The following is a 26,527-nucleotide window of genomic DNA, read 5'->3' as shown; positions in this document are numbered from 1 at the left end:
TAAAAGACCTCTGCCTGGAGTACAAGAAAGTTACTGCCAGTCAAGGATAGATTGTACTGACCTTGATAGACCAAGGGTATGACTCAGTATGGCCCATTATGCACGGCCGCCGAAACGGCGATTTCGGGTCACATGGAAAACGCGGAGGGGGAAGACGCGACGCATACCGGTTATGCACGGGGCGGGGCGCGACGGCGGCAAAACCCAGAGTAACCGATTATGCACGCGCCGATCCGGGCGCCGCTTCTGGTTGCGCCCCGCTCACCCGGAAGCTGCGCTTTCTTCCGCGTTTCACTGACGCGGCTTTTTCGGCGGCATGCACCGAAGCTGCAGCCGGTTGCAGCCGGCTCCGTGCGTTATCCGTGATTTTAGTCGCCGCCATTCCACCCCGAATGTGCGCTAAAACCCCCGTGCATAATGGGTCTATAAGACAACTTCTTGTCTTCAACCTTTTCCAGTGATTTTCAGTTCATCTGGAGAAAGTAAAGGAAAAGCTGATGATTTTGTAGTATAAACATGTGGTATCAACTGGAGGCATGGAAAACTAGTAAGTAGTGTTATTCAGTTGCTATTATCTTGGAAAGATTGTTTAGACTTCACTAAAATTTTCCTTTTTGGTTGTAATGTTGTCATAACTTATTAAGAGCTTTTACAAAGTTCTGTCAGCACTTCAGGGCATCTGCTTGTAGGATTTTCTCCTGTATCTTTGTAGTGTGGTGTTCTTTTATAACTAATTATCTTTTTCAAAGAGCAGGGACAATGTTAATATAGACACTGTATGGCATGAAGGTTTAAAGCTGTATTTGCTTATAAGCAAGACCCCTAGTACACAGTCATTATTCATTGGTCCGTGTCTGCTTACTTTTAACTGGGCAGATGATACACTACAAGCAGTGTGGGAGATGCAGAGATGATTGTCTGGTCTGCATCCTTTGTGGGCATTGATCAATGTGTCCCAAAAGTTAAATTTTAACTTTTGTGTTCCCCCCTGAAAATATAATAAATTCTTCAACTAGAAACCTGTTACCTTGGAGGCAAGAATATAAACCAGAACTTTGGCAGCTGCTTCAATTTTCATTTTATAAACCAAGTAGCTAGATAGAAAATTGATGGAGGTTTACAGTGGTCAAAGAGACAAATGTTTTTGTTTATAGTGTGAATTTCCCACCAGGGATTAATCCTTATTTAAATTAATGTTAGGGAAACAATTCACGTGTCTGGTAAAACATTGTTGTAGTGTACAATTGTATTGTTAGTGCTGGCCTATTAATGGCCTCTTGAGGCAGGGAGATTTTTTTCTAACATTTTCCCATCAGTTGAAGCATCAGAAATAGCCAGTGTTTGAGGCCACCATTCTTAACCACTACACTAAGCTAGTTCTTCTTGGTTGTGGAGGTGGAAATCTCATATTTTGCTACAGAGTCAGAATTCTAGATTGGTTTTTTGAAGAAAACCAGCATAGTGAGCACTTTGCTGCCTTGATGGTTTCCAATAGCTCAGTGGTCCCCAACCTTTTTTCGGCTGGGGACCGGCAGGGCGACGGCCACGCCCGCGCAGTGCCGCGCATGCGCGATTTTGGCCACGCAGCACGCATGAGCGCATGCACGGCCGGGCTGCGCATGCGCGGCGCGGCCCTGATTCCCTCTCCCCCCACTCCAGCAGTAAGAAGCTTGCCGGGCTGCAAGCTTGCGGCCTGGGAAGTTTTTTACTGTGCGGGGGGCGGGGAGAGGGAACCGCGGCCCGGCACCCTGGCCTTCGCGGCCCGGCACTGGGCCACGGACCGCAGGTTGGGGACCACTGCAATAGCTCATGCAAGCCACCCCATCCCCCAGAGCTAGAGGTCTGAGAGATATTTGTTGCAAAATATGTATGTTATTTATTTATTTAATTTATATACCTCCTTCCCAGCAGACTGGCACAGGGCGGTGTACAATATCTAAGTCACATAAAATTGTTAAAACAGTTAATTAATTCTATTACTAGCAATCAAAATTAGTTTGTATGAGCAAATAATTTGGGTACTGAGTCTTAGTAGCAGGTGGTAGTGTCAACAGTCACAGAGTTTTTTTTTTTTTCTTCCTGAACTAGAATGTAATCCGAGGACATCTTCCTAGTAGGGAGGGCCCAGTCAGTGTTACTGTTTCATTGGTCCCAACCAAAAACTCAGAGAGGAAGAACTCTGTCTTACTGACCCTGTGGAACTGTGCCAGTTCTGGCAGGGCCTGAATCTGTTCAAGGAGCTTGGTCCATGAAATGGGGGCCATGATGGCAAATGTCCTGGCCCTGGTTGAGGCCAGATGTACCTCTTTGGGGCCAGGGACCACCAGCTGATTGGTGTTAGTAGGGTGAAGTACTCTCCATAGGGTATAGATAGTCTCTCAGATACTTAGGACTGCAAATAGCCTTATGAGTAATACTTTAAACTTGATCCAGAGTTCAACTAGTAACCAGTGCAGCTGGCAGAGTACAGGTCAGATGTGTGTCCTCCATGATGTTCCAGTTGAGGACTCTGGCAGCTATGTTTTGGACCAGCTGTAATTTCTGGAACAAGGATATGGGTAGGCCCATGTAGAGTGACTTATAGAAATCTAGCCTAGAGGTGACCATCACATGGATGACTATGGCTAAGTGTTTGGGAGGCCAGGTAGGATGTTAGTAGTTTGACTTGGTGAAGGTGGAAGAATGCTAATCATGCCACTCTTGTGACCTGTGCCTCCATAGATAGGGAGGTGTTGAAGATTGCACCCAGATTTCTGGCTGAGCTTGTAACTGATAGTTGCACCCCATCCAGACTGGGCTGGTATGGTTCCTAGTTCGGTCCCTTCCTACCCAGCCACTGGACCTCCATTTTTGAAGATTTGTGTTTTAGGCATCACTGCTTCCAAGTATCTGGCAGAGTTGTCTGGGGGTGAATCAGGGTGGTCATCCTTCAGGGGATAGAGCTGCGTGTTGCCTGTATATTGCTGATACACAAGCCCAAACCTCTGAACCAGCTGTGCAAGATGGTGCATAAAGATGTTAAACAAGATTGGGGAGAGAACCATGCCTTGCAGTACCCCATACCAGAGATGATATTGTTGCAATTCATCTCCCCAAGAGCAACTTTCTGTTGGTGGCCCCAGAGAAAGGAGATTAGTCCTTGAAGGGCTGTCCCCTGTATCCCATCGTTGGTAAGGTAATGAGCTGGAAGCTTATGATGAACTATATTGAATGCTGCCATGAGATCGAGTAACATGAGCAGTGCCAACCTGCCTCAGTCCAGAGGTCATCTATTGGTGTAACCAGTGCTGTTTCCACACCATGACCAGGTCGGAAGGTTGGAATGGATCCAGCATGGAAACTTCATCAGCGAGGGGTGGACCACTGCCTCCTTCAGTCTCTCCAGGAATTCTCCCATTATGAGGGAGAGGTTAATAATCTTCTGGAGAGAATCTCCTATCCTCTCATTGCTCATTTTGAGCAGTCATGAGGGATAGGGATCTAATAGGCAAGTGGTCAGCCTTACTGAAGCTAGCAACCTATCAACTTCAATAAGCATGAGCTGCCTGAAGCCCTCAAATACTCCCTCCAAAGTTGGCCAAGGGGCCTTTAGTTCACTTTGTATTAATAGTTGGGGGAAGGTCACAGCAGTACATCAAGATTTTATCTGTAAAATAGCTTGCAAATGCCTCACAGCTGATATCTGACTAACATTTTAATGCCCTTCGTTGAAGATCATAAAGGACTGAATTACCCTAAATAATTGTGCTGGATGTAACCTCCTGGATGTGATGGAAGCTGCGCAAAACTCACGTTTTACCTTTTTCATTGCCATCTCATAGGTTCTCATAAGCATCCTATAAGATATTCTTGAAGCTTCATTCTGATTTTTCCTCCAAACTTGCTCTAATCATGCCAGCTCCCGTTGAAGTCTGAGATAACATCTGGGAATGATCTTATCATTGGTAGCCAGTATTCGGCTATCCTAATCGCTGACCAGCTCTTCCAGCTAGGGGGCATCAGCTCCTGCAAAGATTCAGGAATACTTCTGGATTGATTAGTCTAAAATATGCCCTCCATGCACACAGGGCAGGGGTAGAATTCTGAGATGGGCCTTCAGGGTGTAGTAGTCAGACTGTGGAACGGCGTTTGCAACTATTGTCCACTTCCAACACCACACCAGAGATCAGATCCAGGTTGTGGCCTGCCTGATGGGTGGGACCTGCAACAAACCGTGAGAGCCCCAGTGCCACCATGGTCGACACTAGGTCTGGCCACTTCCAGAGGGCAGGAGCCATTGCATCAAATGCCCTTACACCAAGATAGCTCAGTGCATGAAACTCTTAATGCAGTAAACTTTTGTCATAATCAAAGTGCAATACAAGCCCTGAAGACAACTAAGCAAGTTGCATTAGATCGGAGAAGCCTGTTAGATAAGTGCAGAGCTGTTCTATAGACAGTTCTATCTTAGGAGGGTGAAGAGGCCAAAGGACCTCAGGAAATAGAGTATTCCACCTCAGAAAAATGAGCATTGGCCATATGGTATACCATAGGAGCCCTATAATATTTTCTGGTCAGTGCTTCACTCATATTAGTGAACAGTCACACCCTCTAGAAAGGAATACAGTCAGTGAAAAATCATAATGATTATTATGATGTTACCTCAGTTCATTATGTTACAGTTTCAGTCTGTCCCTGCAGTAAACTCATGAATGTCAACACAAATTTCTTTGCCCAGCTCTCCAAAGACCCCCTTATATCCTGCTGGCATCTAGACCCAAAGGGAATATGACACTTAGGTTTATAGTTTCCTGCACTTATCTAACATGCTTCTCTGATCTAATGCAGCTTGCTTAGTTCCCTTTCATATGACGAATGAGGTTACTGCATTAAGAATTTCATGCACAGAACTATCTTGGTGCAAGGGCATTTGATGCAATCGCAATAGTCTTTTAAGACCAAACAGTCCTATTAATATCTGATTTAATGTATACTGAGGGACCTGTTATTTTTTGCTTCCTTCTCCTTCCTCTGATATATATTTAACCTTTCTCTAGTGATTGTGCCATTTTTAGACTTGCAGAGCAAGCAAGGTGATACCTCATTTAATCTTTGCCAGCTAATCTTTAAAGGGCTGGAAGTTACTTTTTGGGTTAGAGAACTCTTCAAAGAAAGTTATTTTAAGCAATTTTATTTTAAAAATAGGTAATAGGCTAATAGTATTAATATTCTTAAATAAATTAGCAGATAGCATTAAGCAAGGGCTTAAAAATCTTGTTGCATGATGTATTTTGAGTTAAGCTAACACAAGAAAAAGATTTTGAGGCTTTGTAAAGACTATTGTAAGAAACCATCTGTATTTTCTGTTACTTGTCATTTATAAAGCAAGTAACTAACAGAACTTATTTGAGCATAAGGTTTCATGAGTCAGAACTCAGTCAGATGCATGAAGTGTACATATGTTAGGCAGAAGCTTCAAATTAACAGAGGGAAGGTGGAGGGGATTGATGTGTTTTAACAACTTGCAAGGTGAAGCATTGGACAATAAAATTTCCTGAAAGAAACTGATGAAAACTGAAGCACACAGAAAGCATGTACAGACCTCTCTCCATGAAGGGATACAGTGAACTGACCTGACAAAAGTAGAATGTGTTGCATGAAGAAGAAGAGGAGGAGGAGGAAGAGGTTCTTATATGCCGTTTTCTCTACCCGAAGGAATCTCAAAGCGGCTTACAGTCACCTTCCCATTCCTCTCCCTATAACAGACACCCTGTATAGTAGGTGAGGTTGAGAGAGTCCTGATATCGCTGCTCGGTCAGAACAGCTTGATCAGTGATGTAGCGAGCCCAAGATCACCCAGCTGGCTGCATGTGTAGGAGGGGGAGTCAAACCCTGCTCGCCATATTAGAAGTCTGTTTAACGTTGGGTAATGATGGAACACACTTTTTATATCATTGGTGTACTTGGAACAGACACACTATATGAACGTACTATACCTTTTTTTCCCTTCTGAAGCAGAACAGTATAAAAAGTGTGCAGGGGGAACTGGCCAACTGCTATGTAAGCTAATTGCTTGTTCAGGCACCTGTTTGCGTCACCGTACTAGTTTGGCATGTTTATTACTTGGAAGAGATGGGTAGGCAGGCAAAAAATCTAGAGGTGTAATGTGGAAATTAATTAGAATGCTAAGTTAAATTACCTCACCCATATATTTTGGGTGTGTACAATATAGCACATCCTCCTTATATTTCACAACAGTTGACCATATGTTTGGCCTATATTTGTTGATTCCAAAGGAAGCAAAATAGTGTCTTGCCTGAGTATCCAGGAAATACGGTTGCTGTTCTTTGATGCAATAAGAGATGTAGGAGATTTTCTCATTTACCAAATTGTTTTGCTCTTGGTTTTTATAGGGTTTTTTTTGGCCAAGGCAGAAAGTCATACTTTCAAGATTAGGAGTAAACTGCATATTTGCACTGAAAGTTTAAGTTATGTAGCTAGAGAAGCCGCACCCTTCTTTCCTTGGCTCTGTTTCCAGTTAATTACTCATATGCTCAATGGAATGCTCAAGTTTAAAACAGAGGCTGGAAATAGATCTTTTAAACGGTGCAGTTTTATAGCAAATTTCCTTTTAAGAAGTGAACACTAACTACGTAAGTCAGTACAAATGTAAATATTTACCTCCTAATTTGCCACTGCTTTTTAATTGTTAAAGCCTTTTAACAAACAGTTGTATTAAGTTTTAGTTTATCATGTGTAGATCAACTTTCTGAAAGGAAAATGATTTTAAAAGATCTAAGAATATCCACTGGATTACTGGCAATGTACGTAAGTTCCATGTGGTTAGTGAGGCTGGACCTGTCAGTAAGATTGAACGGATGGATTTTTTTCTTGAACAAAACAGAAAAAAGAGCAAGAGGAGGAACCTCAAAATCCATCAGCTAAATACAGTTTTATTAGGGTACAATAACAGTGATGGCAGCTCTACACATACGTTTCTATGAAAGGTTTCCAAATATCTAAAAATGTCCATATGCCACTGTCATTTATATGCTGTGAGTTCAAATAATGATAGAATACTAGGGTCCTCCTTCCACCTTTATTGGAGATAGGCATTTATTTTTCCAATGTTATAACGAAAATGTTTTAACTGTAGTAAGGACATCAGGGGTTAAAAAGGGTTATGTTTTATTCATTTATTCATGGTCATGGACAAATAGAACACAAAATATAAAAGTAACAGAGTTATTTTTAAAAGTGATCTATTCCCAGTGAACTTTTGACATAAAAATGTGTTTGTTTTTAATGTGCCGCAGTACTCCTAGTTCTTGGAACACTTGTCAGTCTTTTTCTTTTTTGTAATTTCTTTTGGGTGGGAATTTAAACTAAAAAAATGCATTGACCCTTTTATAATAGATGCTATAGAGGGTGTATATTTTGTTATAGAAAGGAATTCATTAATTTCCCCAAATTTCTTCAAATTTTGTGAAATAATCTTTTGAACAGACAATGTATTTACTGTACATTATTGGAGGTTGTTTAGGAATTATGTATTTCTTGGCAAAATCAATTTAGTTCCTGCGATCTGTTTACCCATTCAGATTCTTAATCATAACATAAAAGTGTGTGGGGTGGGGGGGCAGGGGAAATTATTAATTTTGACAAGCGGGAAGATAGCAGGTACTGAAGGTAGCGAGTTTAATTCTTTTAATTCTGTTTTCCTTTCTATAAACACAATTAATATAACGTCTGATAATGTAGCTGTCCAGTCAAAAATGAAAGTTGGCTACCAGATCCAGTCACAATTTGTATATCAGACTTGGATGCTATCAGTTGCCTATTGCTGTACCTTTTCAAAGGGATTGTCCTTTTAGTCTGTTATGTCCTTCAAAGATAGTTCTTATCAAATATTATTCCTCCATGGGCCCGCTTTGTGAATAAAAGCTGTGCATCTGACTGAAAGGAAAGAAAGTGTGTAAAAAGAGCTCTTCTCTGGAATGATGCTGTAAGTGGGTGCAGTTTAAATCGTGTTAATTTTGGCTCCATCGAACTTGTCAGCTGTTATTTTTGGTTTGTATATATACAATTCTGTAGATGGCTCCATGCAGTTGAATCTCACTGTTACCAGTACAATTTAAAGTAGCATGCCTATATCTGGGAGTGTTATCTTAATACAGTCAACTGTTCCTTATTAACCATTTGTAAGGGCAGGAAAGTGTCGTGCCAATTTTGTAAATAAAAATAAATAAATTTGACTTTTGGGTTTGGAGAGAGGAAACTGATTTATTGAGCAGCACGCTAGATAATCTAGTTCCTTGAAAATTGTTTAATTTAAGTGCTTCATTTTTTAAATTCCATATTTATACCTTTCTTTTCTCCCTATTCGGAACACACAGTGGCTCACAAAATTATAAAAATTGAATATATATAAACTGACTACTCATCTGTAACTTGGGCCAGTCCTGGATCCACTTGATTACTGACTTATTGAGGGCCATAAACTTGATTACTGACTTATTGAGGGCCATAAATTAGGAGGAACTCCATTGATTCTTATCTTAACGCTTGCTCTGAGTATATTTCCTTTGTAAGGCAGTGCTAGGCAACTCTTTAGATCTAGGAATCCATGTCATTTTCATGTGCCTTTCGATTAGTAGCTAATAGTCTGTGCTTGTGTCTATAATTGTTTCTTTTTCCTCACCCCCCCCCCCTTCAAGGTTAAATCTCTACCCTGTGCATCTGTAGCCATGGTTAAATTCAGTTTGGGCCAAGAACTGCCAGAGATCATTAAAGAACTATGAGTATGATACCTTGACCAGCAGTCCTGCTGCCCCCCATGGCACACAGTAATGGAGAAGGAATCTTCTGCCTTCTAAATGCATTCAACTGGGTCCTTTAGCTTACTTTCTAGTAAACCTGTAATAAAGACAGTCCTGGCTTCACTACAGTATGGTAGTGTGGTAGAGAAATTTCTTCCCAACAGGATCATCCTCTGTATGGGGGAAAACCTTCAATGTTTATTGCCTCATAAACTCTCAGTATTAATGATAATACAGTGAGCAACTGAAATTGTTAGAATTTATTAGACCATACAATAAATAACTTAGTTTATTAGAAATATGCCAGCATGTTACCACCCTTCCCTGAGGCATTGGGTGTAATAACCTCCAGGTGTTCTGATCTCCATGAGTAATAACCTCCAACTCTTACACAGTGGAGCAATCTGAAAGATGGGAGGTGGGTGAATTGCGGAGAAACTATGAACTGAGGGAGGGCTTTGTGTAATAGAATTGTGAATCAGAATAAAGAAACCACAGTGGGTTAAACTTGGGCTGATTTTCAGGTACAGATTTCTGATATTAGATTCTTATATATTTCTGTTTTGTTAAATAGTCATAACATTTGCTGTATAAGTGGTCTTTTGACTTTGCCATTTAATTGTAAGTTTCTAGAATTGTCATGTGTTCATTCAAATGAAGTCCTTAATTTGTTAGTAAGATACTTCATGGTTTGATATATGTACTTCCACTAATGATGACTTGGTCAAGAGGGGGCAGTATATAAGTTGAAACATAAACAAACATAACAAACAAGATGGGTGGGACTGTGGTTCAGTGGCAGAGTTCATTTTAAGAACTTAGAAAGATTGTGAGTGCGTGGGCAGGAAGGGATTTGCCAGTGTTTGTTTGTTGTGGCCCTTCCTTGCATACCTAGGGAATTGCTAATCACCAATGTGATGTTAGGTGAATTTCCTCCAGGCCAGGCTAGATTCTGGAAATTTTTTGTGAGGGGGGGATCATTTGGGCTTGAAATTGGGGTCACCGTAAGTGGGCAGGTAGTTAAATCACTTTTTCCATTGGGTTGATATAAGTAAAAGAGACTTATGAGCTTCTGAATTTAGGTTTCTTGTTTTATACACAGTTAGCTGTGTACATCTTGAATCCTTTCCTCTCCATTATCTGTAGGTTCTTTATAAAATTACAACCATAATTTACGCCTATTTAAACATTGTGGGTATTCTTTCATTACAGCTATTACTTTTAACTGATGAATGAGTTGTGACATTTGAAATGACAAATGTTCTCTTTAAAATACTATGCAGAAAATTCTAGAAATATAATTGTACTGGAGCGTTCTAGAATTCATAGCATAAGAATAATTGCCAGTTCTTATGAAGACATCAGTGACAAACTTTTAAGAATAGAGAAGTATCTAAACAGTAGTTAGTAGCTATGGTGACATGTCTTGTAGCAAGTCAGTCGCTATATATAAACTAAATTATTTGAAAATTAGGACTCTTATCTAGTTTTCCTTGAAAAATCAGTGTACGGCATCAAAATTTGTGACAGTAAGAAAGAAAATCTATTTTTGTAAAGTATGCGTGTTTCATAAGGAAAGATGCCCCACTGTCTCAGAGATACCTCATATTGCTCTTCTTATGACTCGTGTATTAGTGCTAGTTTTATCTTTGGAATGATTCCTGAAAAGTTCAGTGACATATATTTGTCCATAACCATTCTAGTTTAAAGTCCAGTGGCACCTTTAAAATGAGTGAAGTTTTATTCCAGGTCTAAGTTTTCATGTGCATGGACACTTTGTTGGAGTATCTGAAGAAGTGTGCATGCACATGAAAGCTTATATTGTACCTTGAATAAACCGTTGTTGGCCTTAAATGTGCCATTAGATTCAAACTTTGTTTTGCTGCTTCAGTCCAACACAGCTACACACCTGAATCTATTCTAGTTTAACATCCCTTATTAATGAAAGAAACGGTTATTTCATCAGTGTGCAAAACGAATAAACTAGCTTCCTCATATTTGTTCTCTTTCCGTGTACAAAACCCAGTTTGGAATCTTCTCCTCCATTGTTGTCACCTGTTCTTTTGAAGGAAATAAGTTATGTTTTCTCTACTGAAAGATGGGGCCTTATTGAATCACAGCTGTCTCCTGAAGATCGACCATGTGAATGTTACAAGCAGGGAAAGGCCCTATTTTGTGTGCCCACAATATGATCTTTGATTGGTAGGACAATTAGGAGGGCTTCTCCCTATGATCTTAATTCTTGGGCAGGTACAGGAGTAGACGGTCCTTCAGTTATCTTGGTCCTGAGCTCTGTAGGGCTTTAAAAGACAAAAACAAAACCTAGATTTAACCTGGATACCTAGGGGCTTTCCGCACTCCTTCAAAATTGCACAATGGTTACTAATTGAAAACGCTACAGTTTTGCCGTTATGCACAACGTCGTTGACAATCTGCAACACTCCTGAAACCGATCTGCAAAAAGCGCTTCGTTGTAGCACTTTCAGGGAAATCCCAAAAAGTGGATTCACCCTCCGGAAAGCACTACACTCCTGCAACCAATCTGCAACACTAGCGGGAAAGTTCTGTGCGTTACCATTGTTGTGGTTTCTACAAAGTCCCTCCCCCTGGCTCTCTCCTCTGATCTTCCGGCGAAGCGATCACCATTTTTTTTTCTCCGAGCGAGCGGAGATCAACGCACTGGTGAGCCTCCGTTTAGCCAGTGAGGCTTCCCCGTCTGCAGTCCCTCTGTTTACAGTCACTAAGCACAAGCAACACAGAAGCCCGTTTGCTGATTTATTTTCCCTTTATTTTTCACACTGTTTTCGGCAGAAAATCGCACCCGTGAGGGGGGGGATTTTTTTTTCACTCGGGGGGAGCGTGGCAACGATGAAACGGCAGCTCAAACACCACCTGCTAGCTGGATGGATCTCTCCGTGCAACGAATCAACGCATATTCGTTGCAACGTGTGTGTGTTTTTAAAAACCTTTCTTAAAGGGAAAGGGGCTGTTTGGGAGCATGCTAACGGCCGCCCATTGGCTGCTTGACGGCCAGGGGCGGTACGAGCTTGGCAATAGGGCTTCCTGACTAGCGATTTTTGCCGAGACCGGAAGTCTGTGGGAAACGATAGAAACGCAACTGGATCCCACTACAAAGGCAGGTATGCATAACGACGAATTCCACTATTTTAAATGGCGATTTTTCGTTCAGCAAACAATTTGCTACATGGATCCTGGTGCGGAAAGCCCCCTAGTAAGCAGGAGACAAAGTTAGAAGGAGAAATTGTTTAATAATAATAGTATAGTAGTAATAATAATTTAAAATTTGTATCCTGGCCTTCCAAATTCTCAGGACAGGTATCAAACATATACAAAATTTATTTTTTTTTAAAACATTCTGATATACTAAAAATCATGCCCCCGACTAAAATCCCAAATGGGGGAAGTGTGGCAGGAGGCAATCTTCCACTTCCTTCTTCCCTCTCCCCTAGCAGTGAGGCCAGCCATTCCATGCTATTTTTGACCTGGTATAATAGCTCTATTTTATAGGCCCTGCAGAACTGATCTATAAATGTAGCATCTTGAATACAAAAGTGTAAGGAAGTGGATCCTGAGCAGAAGCATCTTTATTTTCTTATGAGATTAGATGAGATATAGAATAGACTATCCTCTTATACTTTGATATATTACCTATTTGTTAAAATAGCGAGTATGCAGAAGTGGTGAAAAATATATAATACAAAATATGTAACAATGATGAAAACAATAATGTAGTGGCAAAATGAATTGGTTATGCAATTTGAAATCTAAAATCTTGAATATTAGCATACCCCCGCAGAAGTAAGTATTTTATAGACAGTGTCTTAAAAATTACAATGATGGAGTATTGTAGATAAATATTATCTGTTTTATATACTATGTTATATATAATTATCTCTGATTTGCACAATTATATAATGCCTTTTTTCCTTTCTGTATTCCCTTTATACTACCTATTCTCTAAAATTGTCTGTCTGTCCGTCCGTCCTCCAGTGTAATTACTGTAGCAGTAGAGCCATATGCTCCTGCACTAGCTGCAACTTCTGAACATTCTTAAGGGTAGTCCCAGGTACAATGCATTGCAGTAGTCTGGTCTAGATGTAACTAAAGCATCGATCAATGTGGCAAGATCATATTATGACAGGAAAAGGTACAGCTGGCACACCAGCTGAAGCTGGACAAAAGTACTGCTGCTGTAGCCCATCTGGTTTTTGAAGGTGACCCTTGTGCCAAGCAGCACTCCCAAGCTATGAACCTGGTTTTCAAGGGGAGTGTAACCTCATCCAAAACATAAGAGATTTCAAGTCCCTTGTCTGTTTTTCTTCTAACCCAGACAATTTTTTTCTTGATAGATTAAGTTTTAGCTTGTTCACCCTCATCCAGTCTATTAAAGACTTCTAGTAGTGATTCAGAAATCAACAGCATCCTTGGAATTGAGTGGAAAAGAAAAGTAGAACTGGGTATCATCTACATACCTCCTGATCTCTCCCACAGGGGATAAAGTGGAACTCTGAGGCACCCCACAGTCCAATGGCTGTCACAGCAGGAATCCCCCAACACTACCTTTTTTAATTGACTTCCTAGATAGGACTTGAACCATGGTGCCCCCTTAGTCCCAGTGCTGAGAGGTAGATCAACAGGATACTATGGTTGATCGTATTGAAAGCTACTGAGAAATCCAGCAGAACTAGGAAGGTCACATTCCCCCTCTCTAGTTCTTGATAGAAGTTATCACCCAAGGCAAGTGCTGGGTCTTTCTGGTCTTATGCTTGAAAGTCTGTCCTCCTAGCCTGGTCCTTCTTCTTTTAGAACCGAGGGGATATAGTTGACAGCTACTTTATGTTTCTAACAAAGTGAGATGTACTTCACAAACCTTTATGCTACATACAACAAGTATGTCAGTCTTGGTTTTGTTGCAAAAGACTACTATTACTACCCCTTTTATATTTGTATAATAATAATAAAGTGTTAGGCTAGTATTAACAGACAGGAACAGTATTAACAGATACCAATATCCCATAAAGCTGTATTGTTGAATAACTTAAAGTAGGTTGAAACTTTTAAGAACTATAAGCTTATTGACCTCAACGTTTCACAACACAAATGATTTTTTGTGTTAGTCTTTCCAAAATATGTGTGTCTGCTTCTAAGCTGTTTAATGATTAGTTGAAAATCGGTTCCTGATGAGCCTTGATATGAGCTCAGTGAGCAAATACAAAGCTTAATGCAGATATGAATTTGCCTGAAGCACCATTCACTTGTTATTTCAAGGCTGCTTTTTAATAAAAGCTTGCATACAATAGAAAATATGTATTCATTATAACTTTGGTCAAATGGTCAATTATATAATGATACTTCATTTTCCCTTTTAGGAAAAGCACAGTGTGTCAGATTGTTTCTTTAATAGACTTTTCCCTTGTCAAGTTGCAGATGACTAATGGCAACCCCATAGGGCTTTCAAAGCAAGAGATGTTCAGTGGAGGTTTGCCATTGCCTGCCTCTGCATAATGACTGCAGAATTCCCTGGTGCTCTGCCGTCCAAGTACCAGGGCTTACTCTGCTTAGCTTCTAAGATCTGATACGATCAGACCAGCCTGGGCTATCCATACCTTTTTATACAGCTTTGGACATAGCAGCCATGTGGTTTGTGGGGACCTCATAGAGTTTCTTTAAAGTATTTGTCTGCTTGGAACAACAATATATTTTGGTTACTTGTTCCAGTGGTCACAAGGTCTTCCTATCTTTGGGAACCAGAAGTTGGTTATTTTCCCAAGGGTGAAGTAGGAATGTTTTACTGATTTTCAGTTGGTTTTCTATGTAACTGAAATATTAAGCTCTACTGATATGGGTGTGTCTGAGTTCTTAAAACTGTTTTCTTCTTCAGCTGGGATCCTACTGGGCAAGATTACTATGCTTAGTCTAGACAATGGGGATAAGTTATCTTCAGTTGTGTCTTTTCAGAATGGATTATTCAGCTTCTAAATTCAGTTCTAGAAACCTAATTAAAATACTGTCTGTCAACTAGAATAGAGGGGAAAGTAAAATAATATCAGAATATTATCTGAAATGACATTGAATTCATTCTTTGTCTCATTTAAAAGTAGACTCTGTGTAGCCTGTATGTAAAAAATAAAATTTCTGAAAAAATAAACTTGCAATTCTGTGCCACAAAAACTGAGTTGTGGAATTGAATCAGTTGTACATATGTGTATTTTAGGGATAGGTTTAATACTGCCTTTGCCCTCTGATTCCTTCCTTCTGTTGCTCCCACCCATTTTTATTGTTAGTCCAGTTTTTCTGTTTCTCATGGCTTGGGAGGAAGAGATTTTAAAGTGGTCTGGCATGCAAGCATTGATATTTCCAAGTGTTTGATAGTGCAGCATAACCTCAGTCTTAACTATGGCATCTAAGTTGTTAGAAGAAACTGTCATATAATTCCTCATCCGCAATTTGAAGACAGTTGATTAAAAAGCTGTGAAATAATATTTTAGCATCGTAGGTGTTTGTATATATTTAGGCAAAAGTCATAATGCAAGTGAAGTATATTATAGGTAGTAGTTAATATTAATTCCGGTATTGCCACTTGTGACAGTTCTACTGATATTCTAAAAATTCAAGTATTAAAACAGAGGTCTTTGCTACCATTATGGCTAGAGAAGAGCTGGGCTTCTTGAGTCCCAAAGCAGCTTACAAGCACCTTTCCTTTCTTCTCCCCACAACAGACACCCTGTGAGTTAGGTGGGGCTGAGAGAGCTCTAACAGAATTCCCCAGTATTTGTGTGTGTGTGTGTGTGTGTGTGTGTGTGTGTCTTCTGCAATCCTGGGGCCCTTTTCAGATTTGTAGAAAGATCTATCTTGCACATTTACAGTTCCAATAACCCAATTCAAGTATTTGGAGATTTGGCTGACCACTAATGGAATATAAAATACTCAAGAATAGAGGGGTTTTTCTTGCACTTTTGTGGACTGGGTAACATTTTTATGTGTTAGTTTAGAATTTGAATTCTAATCATCATTGTAATGTTTTCCCTTGCAGATTACTTACAGCAGTGTGTGTTTCTCTTACAGTTTTATCTTCAAGACACTAAGAGTAGTAATGGTACCTTTATAAATAGTCAGAGATTGAGCAGAGGATCTGAGGAAAGCCCACCATGTGAAATTCTCTCTGGTGATATCATCCAGTTTGGCGTAGATGTGACTGAGAACACGCGGAAAGGTAAGGATAGGGATCATTCCCTCCCCCGCCTCATTAATTTAGATTCTCGAGAAAAGAGTTTCCGAGAAATATAAAATAGGTAGTATGAATCTGACGTCAGTATCTGCTTAAGAAGAATTATTTATGGATTCTGGCAGAAACACTTTCTTGTGTTCAAACAGTGTTTATTGCTTTGCCAGCTGGAGATGTGTCTGTTCTTCCAGATAATAACACACTTGTAAAGATGCCTCTGATATGCTAAAGTTTAAATGCCTTGATATTAGCTAGAATGTAAGAAGACAAATGAATGCTGCCAATCAAAGCTCTGTTCAAATACCATCTGTTAATTCTTTCATTTTCCATCCCATATTCTTGTAGCCTAACTTTATAGGGCTCTATTATACTGATTATGTTAGCTACTGTAGTTACTGTACTGAGTTGGTTTTGATGTTGCTAACTGTGCCTTATACTTCTCTGCATGTTTCTGTGGTTATTTTTTCCCCCAGTTTTTCTTTACATTCACAGTGGTGCCAAAGCACTGCAAAATTCTTCAGTTTCTGAAAAACAAAAACAAAACAGAATATACAATTATTTGCCATTTTCCCATTTTAAAAAAGAAGGGGACACCTAACTTGACATGATGGGTACTCGTAAAATGGATTTATGAATGTATTGATGATCTAAAATATCATCCATGAAGAGATATAACACTTTCCCGATTTCCTTTCCTGTTTCTTAACCTTGAAGTTAACATGTTACTCAAGAAAGAGTCAGAGTAATAGAACTACTTTGCAATTATAGAAACAGAGTTGGAAGGAACTCCAGGGTCATCTAGTCCAACACCCTACATAACCATTCGGGGAGGGCGGTATATAAATCTAAATAAATAAATAAATAATAAATAACTAATAATGCAGGAAACTCACAAATACAATATTTTATATACTACTCACATTTTATATCCCATTATTTTTAAGGAGAATTAGTGTGATATCCAGCCTCACAGCTTCATGAAAATATTGCTTGTCCAAGGCTACTCTTTTAACTGTCCATCACATTTTTATCCCACCCTTCTTTCAAAGAGTTCAGGCCAATGTTTTTTTCTCTCCTCAATCTTATCCTCAGAAGAACAGAAGAACAGTTGTGAAGTAGGTTAGATTGACAGATCACCTAGTGAGATTCATGGCTGAACCCCCAGCACATTGGCAACAAAGTGCTGATACTATTTAATGCTTTTTTATATTATTGACTCACTTTATACCCCAGCAGGGACCCAAAGTGACTTACAAAAGTTCAGTTTAAATAAGCAAACAAGACAAACAGTACAATAACCTATACCCTGGGCTTGTCTTGAAACGACTGGGCTTGGTCACTTAATGCCACAGGCTGTGTGCCCTGGTCTGAGTGAATGGCCAAGAGCCCTTTGGCTCTTTCCATGAGGTTTGTACCTTTGGTTATGCCTAGGCTTAAGTACCTTCAGCAGGATGGGAAACATAAGCTCAGTCTCAACATTATACAGCTAGCAGATATATATATAGGTATAAAGGTATAAATATTTCAATAAATGAATAAATGTGTATTTTAAAAGTTTGGCTACCCTAGAACATCTCATTTAGCTTAGAACAAGCTTTCTCAACTAGGGTTTCATGATGACCCTGGAAAGGTTTCCCAAATAGGAGGGAGTTAATTAATTGAAAATTAATATAATGTTTTGTATATTTTTAACATTTGTTAACCCCCCCCCAATAGCCAAATATGGGCCTGGAGGGGGTGATAAGGGGAGGGGCCCCAAGTGGCCATGTGCACAGCTATGCTTCCCAACCATATTCTGCACCATCATGCCACTTCTGGGGTTTCTCAAAGCCTGAAGAATGCTTCAGGGGATTCTCAATGGTAAAAATGTTGAGAAAGGCTTAGCCATATTAGTTTCAGAGGGGAGCCATGTTGGTCTGCAGGATAATTGCTAAATTTGAATTCAGTAGCACCTTAGAGACAAACAAGATTTTTGGTGTAGTGGTTAGGAATGCAGATTTCTAATCTGGCGAGCCGGGTTTGATTCCACGCTCCCCCACATGCAGCCAGCTGGGTGACCTTGGGCTCGTCACAGCACTGATAAAGCTGTTCTGACCGAGCAGTAATATTAGAGCTCTCTCAGCCTCACTTACCTCACAGATGTCTGTTGTGGGGAGAGGAAAGGGAAGGCGACTATAAGCCGCTTTGAGACTCCATCGGGTAGAGAAAAGCGGCATATAAGAACCAACTTATCTTCTTCATAAGCGTTCAGGAGTCAACTCTCCCTTTATAAGATGCAACAAAAGGAACTTTGACTCTTGAAAATTCATACTAGAAAATCTTGTTGGTCTCTAAGATACTACGAGATTTGAATCTAGCATTTCAAAATTTGTTTGTTCAAATGGTGTTCACTAGTTTCATATGCCAACTTAAACACGTCAGCCTGTATTTGAATGCAGAGAGTATATTCAGTCAAGATTCTGTGCATAAGGGAATCTGTGCTTTGGCACTTGAACCTGGCAGCAGCAATTCTAACAGAACCTCTTAGGAGCCGTCCTTATGTGATACTGAACCACTCTGCTGTTGTTAGTCACTTTTCTGAAAAAGATTATTGTCATTCTGTATACCACATGAGTGAACACAAAGTGCTTCCATGTGTGCATAGATGTATAGACCAGTAGAGAGGCATAATCTTTCTCTTGTCTCCCTCCCCCCTCCCCAAGTGCATATATGTACATGTGCTGACCCACCTTTTGTGGATTACTTCTTGAGTAGCTTCTACTAGAAAAGGAGAACTACAAATTCTCTTTGCATGGGCAGAATACTGCAGTTGGTGCTTTGGGTCCCAGATTCTTTGAAGGAATGTCTTACAAAGCAATTCTTGTAAGATCTCTTACAACTGAAGATTTTTTTTAACAGTCTACTAATTCATTATTGTTGCAAAATATTTCTTCTTTGACTGAAATTTGGTGTCCTCTATGAAGAAAGATTCAAGTGGGTATCCATATTGGTCTGAAGCAACAGAACCAAGTTTGAATCCAATGGTACTTTTAAGACCAATTAAGATTTATGGTGGCTATTTGCATTCACATGAGAGCTTATATATCCAGAATAAAACTTTGTTGGTCTTAAAGGTGCCACTGGCCTCAACATTTGTAATCTCCCTAACAGCAACATTAGTTTAAATCCCAACTAGAATTTCTGAGGACTTAAGGACTTCACTTGCAGAGTGCGATCCCTTTGTGTGCACGTCAGATGAAAATGCATAGAGCATTTTATGCTGACACGAGAAGTAGACAGAGAAATTATACTCTGTGGGCAAGACTCCTAGCACCCGCAAAAACTCTAGTAGGGATCCAAGACACTGTTTACAGTCTTATAGATGACAGGACTGCTAGAGCAATGTTAAATACTTGAAGCTGTTTTATTCTTCATAGATTTTGATTGAATAATTACTTAAAACTTACAATGTTAATGTTCTTTCTAGTCACCCATGGATGCATTGTTTCCACAATAAAACTGTTTCTTCCAGATGGTATGGAAGCTAGGCTACGGTCAGAGTAAGTGTTAACTTTATGTCTGGTTTTCCAATGTCCAGCAGGATTTAAATATTGAAGAGCTAGGTGATCAAATATGGTAGCAAAATTTAGTCTTTGTAAGGAAGAGTCATCATGATTGTTTTTTCCTAAGCAATGGATTTTTTTAATGGAGCATGAAAAGCAGAAATCCAGGTAGAAACTTTCCCAGTGCTTTTCCATTTCTGACGAGTTATATACTGCCAGATTCCAGGTTCAGACTAGTATTTATTATTCAGGGCATTGTTCCTAGTTGTATGAGAAAATACTTGTATATTTTATTGATTTGTGTATTGTGTGTGGGGTGGGGGTGGGGGGGAATAAAACAACAGATATAGCAATCCAAGTAAATAAATGAACTATGAATTTACCTGATAGGCAGTGCAGGTCAATTCACAACCAAAACTAAAATTCTTATTTATGTCTTTGATGTGGCCGAAGGGATATTGTAATAGCCTATTTGGTATGAAACTAGCAAGTAATGCAGGTGATGCTGTTAAGAGTGACAGTAAAACTGAGGTAACCCGGTGACCTCTCGGGAAAAGAGTTAAACTCTGTTGAAATTCATCAGGGGATGGCTACCTTTGTATTTGTTTTTGAGTGTGCTAAAATCAGTGTGTCTTAATTTTCAGTGCCTATGGGTTTTATTAAATTTAAGTGACCAAGGTGATATACATGCTGAATTGCTTTTAAATTTTTACATGTACTAGTTCAATAGAAATAATTCTACATAAAGCTTTGCATTTGTTCAAATTTAACATTTAAACCAGTTTTTTTTTAATAAATGGTTCAGGTATCTGTTTTTATGGAAACACAAAATAAATTCAGGATGTTATTTAAATTTTTGTTAACTAACTATGTAGGTCAAAATAAACATGCTAAAGCAGTTCATGCTGTATTTAGGGTATTTCCAATTTAAGTATTTCTGGAAATCTTTTAAAGCCTAATTAGTTGTATGGTTGTTTCATGCCATTATTATATAACTAGTAAAAGAGCTCATTGTAAACAAAATACAATGGGCGCTAGAATGTGGGGGATAGGGAGGGACAGGGCAGCGTGCGGCAAGGAAGCTGACCTTAGAGAGGAGGCGTCGTAGAGGGCGGGCGGCAGCGGCGGGGCGTCCTCGGCTCCTCGGCGGGCCCTTGGCGGCCATCTTCGATTCCGGCCGGGTCTCTCCAAGCTCCATTTTTGGCAGGCACGGGAGTCCCTGGCAGCGGCGCGCAGGGCGGCTGGCGGGGGCTCCCTGCCGCGTTAGACCGCCAGGCAGGGAGCCCCCGCCAGCCGCCCTGCGCGCCACTGCCAGGGACTCCCTTGGCAGCGGCCTGACGCAGCGGGAGGCGCTTTGCGCCTCCCGCAGCATCAGGCCACTGGGCAAAGAGCACCCGCCAGCTGCGCGTAGCGGAGGCGTCGTCGAGGATGGGCGGCGGGGCATCCTCGACTCCTTGGCGGGCCGTCGGCGGCCATCTTCGATTCCGGCCGGGTCTCTCGCCGCTCCGTGTTCGCCAGGCACAGGAGTCCCTGGCATCCGCGGGTTCTCTCGGGCGGCGGCCTAATGCAGCAAGAGGCGCTTCGCGCCTCTCGCCGTGTCAGGCCGCTGGGCAGGGAACCCCTGGCAGCCGCGCTTCGCGCGACTGCCGGGGGCTCCCTTGGACATCTGCCTGATGCGGCCAAGGACGTCGGCCTGATGTGGCCAAGGAGGCAATGGGGAGGCGCACGAAGCGCGCCTCCCCATTGCCTCCTTGGTCCAGGATTGACACTCGGAGGAGCGAATCAGGAGCCGTTTCGCGGCTCCTGATTCGCTCCTCCGAGTTTTTATCCCGGACACAGCCCGCCCTAACTCCTCCCCACCACTGCTTAGCGCTTTATTTAGTCCGTGGCGCCGCCCGCGGCGCTACGGGCGGTTTTAAGATAGAATAGAATATTTTATTTTGTTGAAGTCTTTTATTTTATTCCATCTAAAACATATTCATGATTGTAAAAAAAAGCATAGATCGCTTTGTAGAAATTGTAACTTTTTGCAATTCTACAGATGAAATTCTACAACTTTTGAAAATAAACTTTCTTTTTCTTGAACAGTGTCATCCACGCTCCATTACCCAGTCCTGTTGATAAGGTAAGCATTAAGCCATTTGTTTCCCAATGTTTGTATTGCTTTTCAAGAATCTTCCAAGATAACTGTTGGGTTCAGTGTTTCCTACAGTTTGCTTGATGCTGAAAACTAACAAAGATTAAACCTTTTTATTTTAATGCAAGAAACAGTCCAGTTCCCCAATTTCCAGCACTGTAAAAAAGTTGTTTGCATAACCCCCGCCCCACCCAACAATTCAGTCAGTAATTTGAAACCTCAAAACACTGTAACACTAAAGTAACAGTGAAAAATATTGCTCATTATTTGGCGAACAGACAAGAGTGCAGAATAGGAATAAGTATACAGTACTGCAGAGGCATGTTTATTGAACATGTAAAAATTTAACCATAAAATTCAAAATGGCAGCATTAAATTACTGTGTGAACCGTTTTTAGCAAATCAAACAGAACACAGTGGTTCTTATATGATTTAATTTTTAATGGATTTTTTTGCCTTTTAATAAATACAGATTTAAACTAAACCAAATGTGTTTCTGACTATGGAGGCGCAGGTCAAGAGAGTAGCGGGCCAGGCATTTTTCCATCTTCGCCAAGCCCAGCACCCTACCTGTCCTCTGATCACTTAGCCACAGTGATCCATGTGACGGTCACCTCCAGACTAGATTTCTGTAACTCACTCTACACCGGCCTACCCATGTCCTTGATCCGGAAACTTCAGCTAGTGCAAAATGCAGCTGCTAGGGTCCTCACTCGTACACCTTGGAGGGCCCACATCCAGCCTGTGTTGAGGCAGCTGCACTGGTTGCCAATTGCTGCCCGGATCCGGTTCAAGGTTTTGGTATTAACCTTTAAGGCTTTACGTTGGGACCCACATCCTTGAGGGACTGCCTATTGCCCTATGTCCCCTGCAGGACATTATGCTTTGCTATTGGTTGTTCCCAGCCCTAGAGAAGTGCGCCTAGCCTAAACCAGGACCAGGGCTTTTTCGGTCCTGGGCCCCACCTGGTGGAATGAGCTCCCAGGTGAGCTGCGGTCCCTGTGGGATTTGTCAGCTTTTCGCAGGGCCTGTAAAACGGAGCTCTTTTGCCAGGTTTATGGTTGAGGCTGGGGTCTGCAAGGTAGAGCGTTCCCCCCCCCCCCCGAAGTATACATCACCTCCCTCCATTCTCTATCGTCTTGGTAGGTGGGAGTAGACTGGCTGCCGTCATGTTACGTTATGATTTTAATGTCTTTTAATGGGGTTTTAATTGGGGTTTTTAAGACAACTGTTACCCGCCACAAGCCTACCCAGGGAGTGGCGGGAAATAAATAAAAAACCCCAATAATAACAACAATAATAACAATAATAAAATGTCTAGGTCCGTTAACTTTGAGATACATTACCATGTATGTGAGCTCTCCACAATGATAGTTCAGATGCTGTGTAATAGCTGACTTAGCTATAGTTAAGGACAAGGATTTATTGCTTTGTCTAATTTCTTGTTGATCTTAACCACTGTCAAAAGCATATCATGCACACTAAACAAATATGTTCCCAGATATTACTTTGCATAACTTTAATAAGTTACAGAATATAGCTGTTTGAGGGGTTTAAAAAAATACTGGAGTTCTTGGACTTGCATGATGCTGATAACATGCTATACATTCTGTCTGCTTGTGGATGTTTATGATTTCTCAAGGCTAGTATAGTAGGAAGACCATTTAACTAATGGAAACAAAGAATTTGAAAACATCATAGATTAAATGAAAGCAAATATATCACTTATGTGGTCTTATTGCCAATTGAACAAATAATCTTTCTCACATAACACTTGTACACAACTTAAAAGCTGATTTTAATTTCTTTTAAAAATTCAATTCTAATGTAAGCTTTTATCAGAAAGTCTAAATTTCATTGCATTAAAAAATTGCTGCCATTTCATTTCACCAAATGTAAGATGAAGATTAGGTCAGGTCGCAAGGATCTGTGTTGGGATCAAAAGAAAGATGTCCTGCCAAGAATGAATATAGAGTGAAACTTGATAGATACAGTGGAAGACAATGTGAGTCCAACTGTTATGTCACTACTCTACAGCATTACTGGAAATGATTAGCAGAGATTGATATTCCATCCAAAATACGTTGAGCAGAGTTATGAAATGAAAGATTTCCACCCACCCATTCTGCATCCTCCAGAATTCTGCCTTTGGTGTTTAGGCAATACTGTTAGACACAATGTGAAGATCTATTAGGGAAGGAAAGAATTATGGTAAATGTTCCTTTTTGACCAATAGAAAACAAGCATTGGATCCAGTCCATAGTCATATTATCTCCAGCCTTTTAAATGAAATATCCAGCACTTTTCATGTAATTTAAAAGTCTCATTGGAGGAAAAATAAAATTTAAACACCCTGTCATTTTTAGTAGTCCCCTTTCCATTTGGTAATACTATGCCCTCAGAAACTAGAATTTTCTTTGATACATCTCTAGCTTCCAAGTGCTTTCAAATAATATATTTTCTAAGATGTGGATTTATATTTTCTTACAAAGTTCATGTGGGACAATACAAATGTTTGTATTGCTTTTCAAAAATCTTCCAAGATAACTGTTGGGTTCAGTGTTTCCTACAGTTTGCTTGATGCTGAAAACTAACAAAGATTAAACCTTTTTATTTTAATGCAAGAACCAGTCCAGTTCCCCAATTTCCAGCATTGTAAAAAAGTTGTTTGCATAACCCCCGTCCCACCCAACAATCCAGTCAATAATTTGAAACCTCAAAACACTGTAACACTAAAGCAACAGTGAAAAATATTGCTCTTTATTTGGCGAACAGACAAGAGTGCAGAATAGGAATAAGTATACAGTACTGCAGAGGCATATTTATTGAACATGTAAAAATTTAACCATAAAATTCAAAATGGCAGCATTAAATTACTGTGTGAAGCGTTTTTAGCAAATCAAACAGAACACAGTGGTTCTTACATGATTTAATTTTTAATGGATTTTTTTTGCCTTTTAATCAATACAGATTTAAACTAAACCAAATGACAGTCACTTAAGTAGGGTAAGGGAAAAGATGGGCTATTTACAACAAAGGAAAGGCAAAACTTAATTTAAAGAAGAATTTTTATCAATTCTTCTGTAGATTGCTGTGATACAAAATGGCATTCAGATTTTTTAACTGTTCAAATGTATAGGAAACAGCAAAATATCTTAGGTGGATGATGTTTCCTGGATTGTTTTCCTGTTGCCAAACTAATTTTGCAATTTTCCAAACTAATGTTGACCAATACAAGTTGCTGAAAGGGCCAACGTTCAGGTAATAGTTTCACATAATATTACAGCACAAAGTTGAGTGAAAAAATACTTAATGGACTACAGGTAATTTAAAATGCACACAAATACACCTTGAACTCTCCATGGAAGGTTTATCTTTTATCTAGAACAGTGGTCCCCAACCTTTTTATCACCGGGCACCGGTCAACGCTTGACAATTTTACTGAGGCCTGGGGGGGGGTAATCTTTTGCTGAGGGACATCACCACCCCCTGAGCCCCTGCTCCGCTTGCTTTCCCGCTGGCGCCCCTGACTTCCCGCCGCCCTCTGGGGGCACTGCAAGCAGCAGTTGCACAATGCCATGCTGAGGGGGAGCCCCAGCCATGGTGGCCGCCGGAGAACACCAAAGGTGAGCCAGCGGCAGAGTGGCAGGGCATCCCCTGAGGCAGCAGCCGGGGAGGAGGATGAGGAGGAGCCGCGGCCCAGTACCGACTGATCCACGGGCCGGTCCTGGTCCCCGGACCGGGGTTTGGGGACCACTGATTTAGAGGGCTGTAAACAATTCAAGTAAAAAAACCTTTAATAATGTAATTGTTATGGCCATTGATAACCACAGTATGAAAGTTGGAAACATGAATGGAATAATCTGCTACTGTTATGCATGCCATATATTTTGCTCCAGGCATAACTTACCGTATTTGCCGCCGTATAAGACGACTGGGCGTATAAGACGACCCCCGAATATTTCCACTCAAAATATAGAGTTTGTTACATTACAGTACAGTACTATGGGCCACTATGGGCAGCTATGTCTATCCCAACTGAAGTGCACCCGGCGTATAAGATGACCCCCCCCCCCAACTGGAGGCATGTTTTTCAGGGGGGAAAAGTAGTCTTATACGCCAGCAAATACTGTAATCATAAATGTATTTGATATGAGGACTTGTGCAACAAAGACTGACTCCCTTGCACAGCTGACCACTGTTGTCTTCCTCTAGCCAACTGCCTGCTTCCCCCCCCCCCAGGTTTTCATGTACCTGTCACCCCACAATGGCTGGACATGTGCAGATGTTGGTGGTTATTGGGAGTAACTTGCAGTAATTATTTTTAAATTCCTTAAGTTTTTCTAAACTCGGGAGCAGTTTGGATTAGCTGAGAATTGCAGAAACATATGCCCTAGCCCTGGGTAGCCTCTCTTTGTAGATTTTCTGATCCATACACACCTGCTATTAGATATGATTATTTTTCTTGATGTAAGTATAATTTAGGTTAGAGGTGAGTGCCAATTTAAACATTGCCTTTTGCAGTACAGGTATATTAGTGTATTCTATTGCTGCTTGTTGAGTATCATTTCTTAAACATTAACATTCCAGCACAGTGACTAATATTATCTTAAAGTACTATAATAAGATATCAAGGATTTTACTAGGATAATATTTTCCATATAAGGAAGAAGGCTGAAAAATGTCACACAAACTGTTATGAATAAATGTGTGTGAGTTTGTAACACAGCTTGTCCTTTGACCTCCCTTCCAGCTGTATGAACTAAATGTGTCTGAGCAATACTGTTGAAAGTCTGTACCTGAA

The 26,527-nt window shown here is 40.5% G+C and overlaps 1 protein-coding gene across 22 annotated transcripts in view; it reads left to right on the top strand.

The window, feature by feature from the left end:
* Nucleotides 1-26,527, top strand: part of SLMAP (sarcolemma associated protein) — a 120,895-nt gene that overhangs the window by 34,477 nt on the left and 59,891 nt on the right. For all 22 annotated transcript variants that reach the window (XM_077325474.1, XM_077325461.1, XM_077325459.1 and 19 more), the window contains exons 3-5: nucleotides 15,885-16,032; nucleotides 19,511-19,583; nucleotides 21,675-21,711. In XM_077325474.1, the coding sequence (XP_077181589.1) occupies nucleotides 15,885-16,032; nucleotides 19,511-19,583; nucleotides 21,675-21,711 (258 nt within the window). The remainder of the gene's footprint in view (nucleotides 1-15,884; nucleotides 16,033-19,510; nucleotides 19,584-21,674; nucleotides 21,712-26,527) is intronic.

This window comes from Paroedura picta, chromosome 3 (assembly GCF_049243985.1).
Source record: "Paroedura picta isolate Pp20150507F chromosome 3, Ppicta_v3.0, whole genome shotgun sequence".
NCBI lineage: Eukaryota > Metazoa > Chordata > Lepidosauria > Squamata > Gekkonidae > Paroedura > Paroedura picta.
Note: the sequence above shows the minus strand (reverse complement) of the source record. Positions and strands in the feature narration are given on the sequence as shown.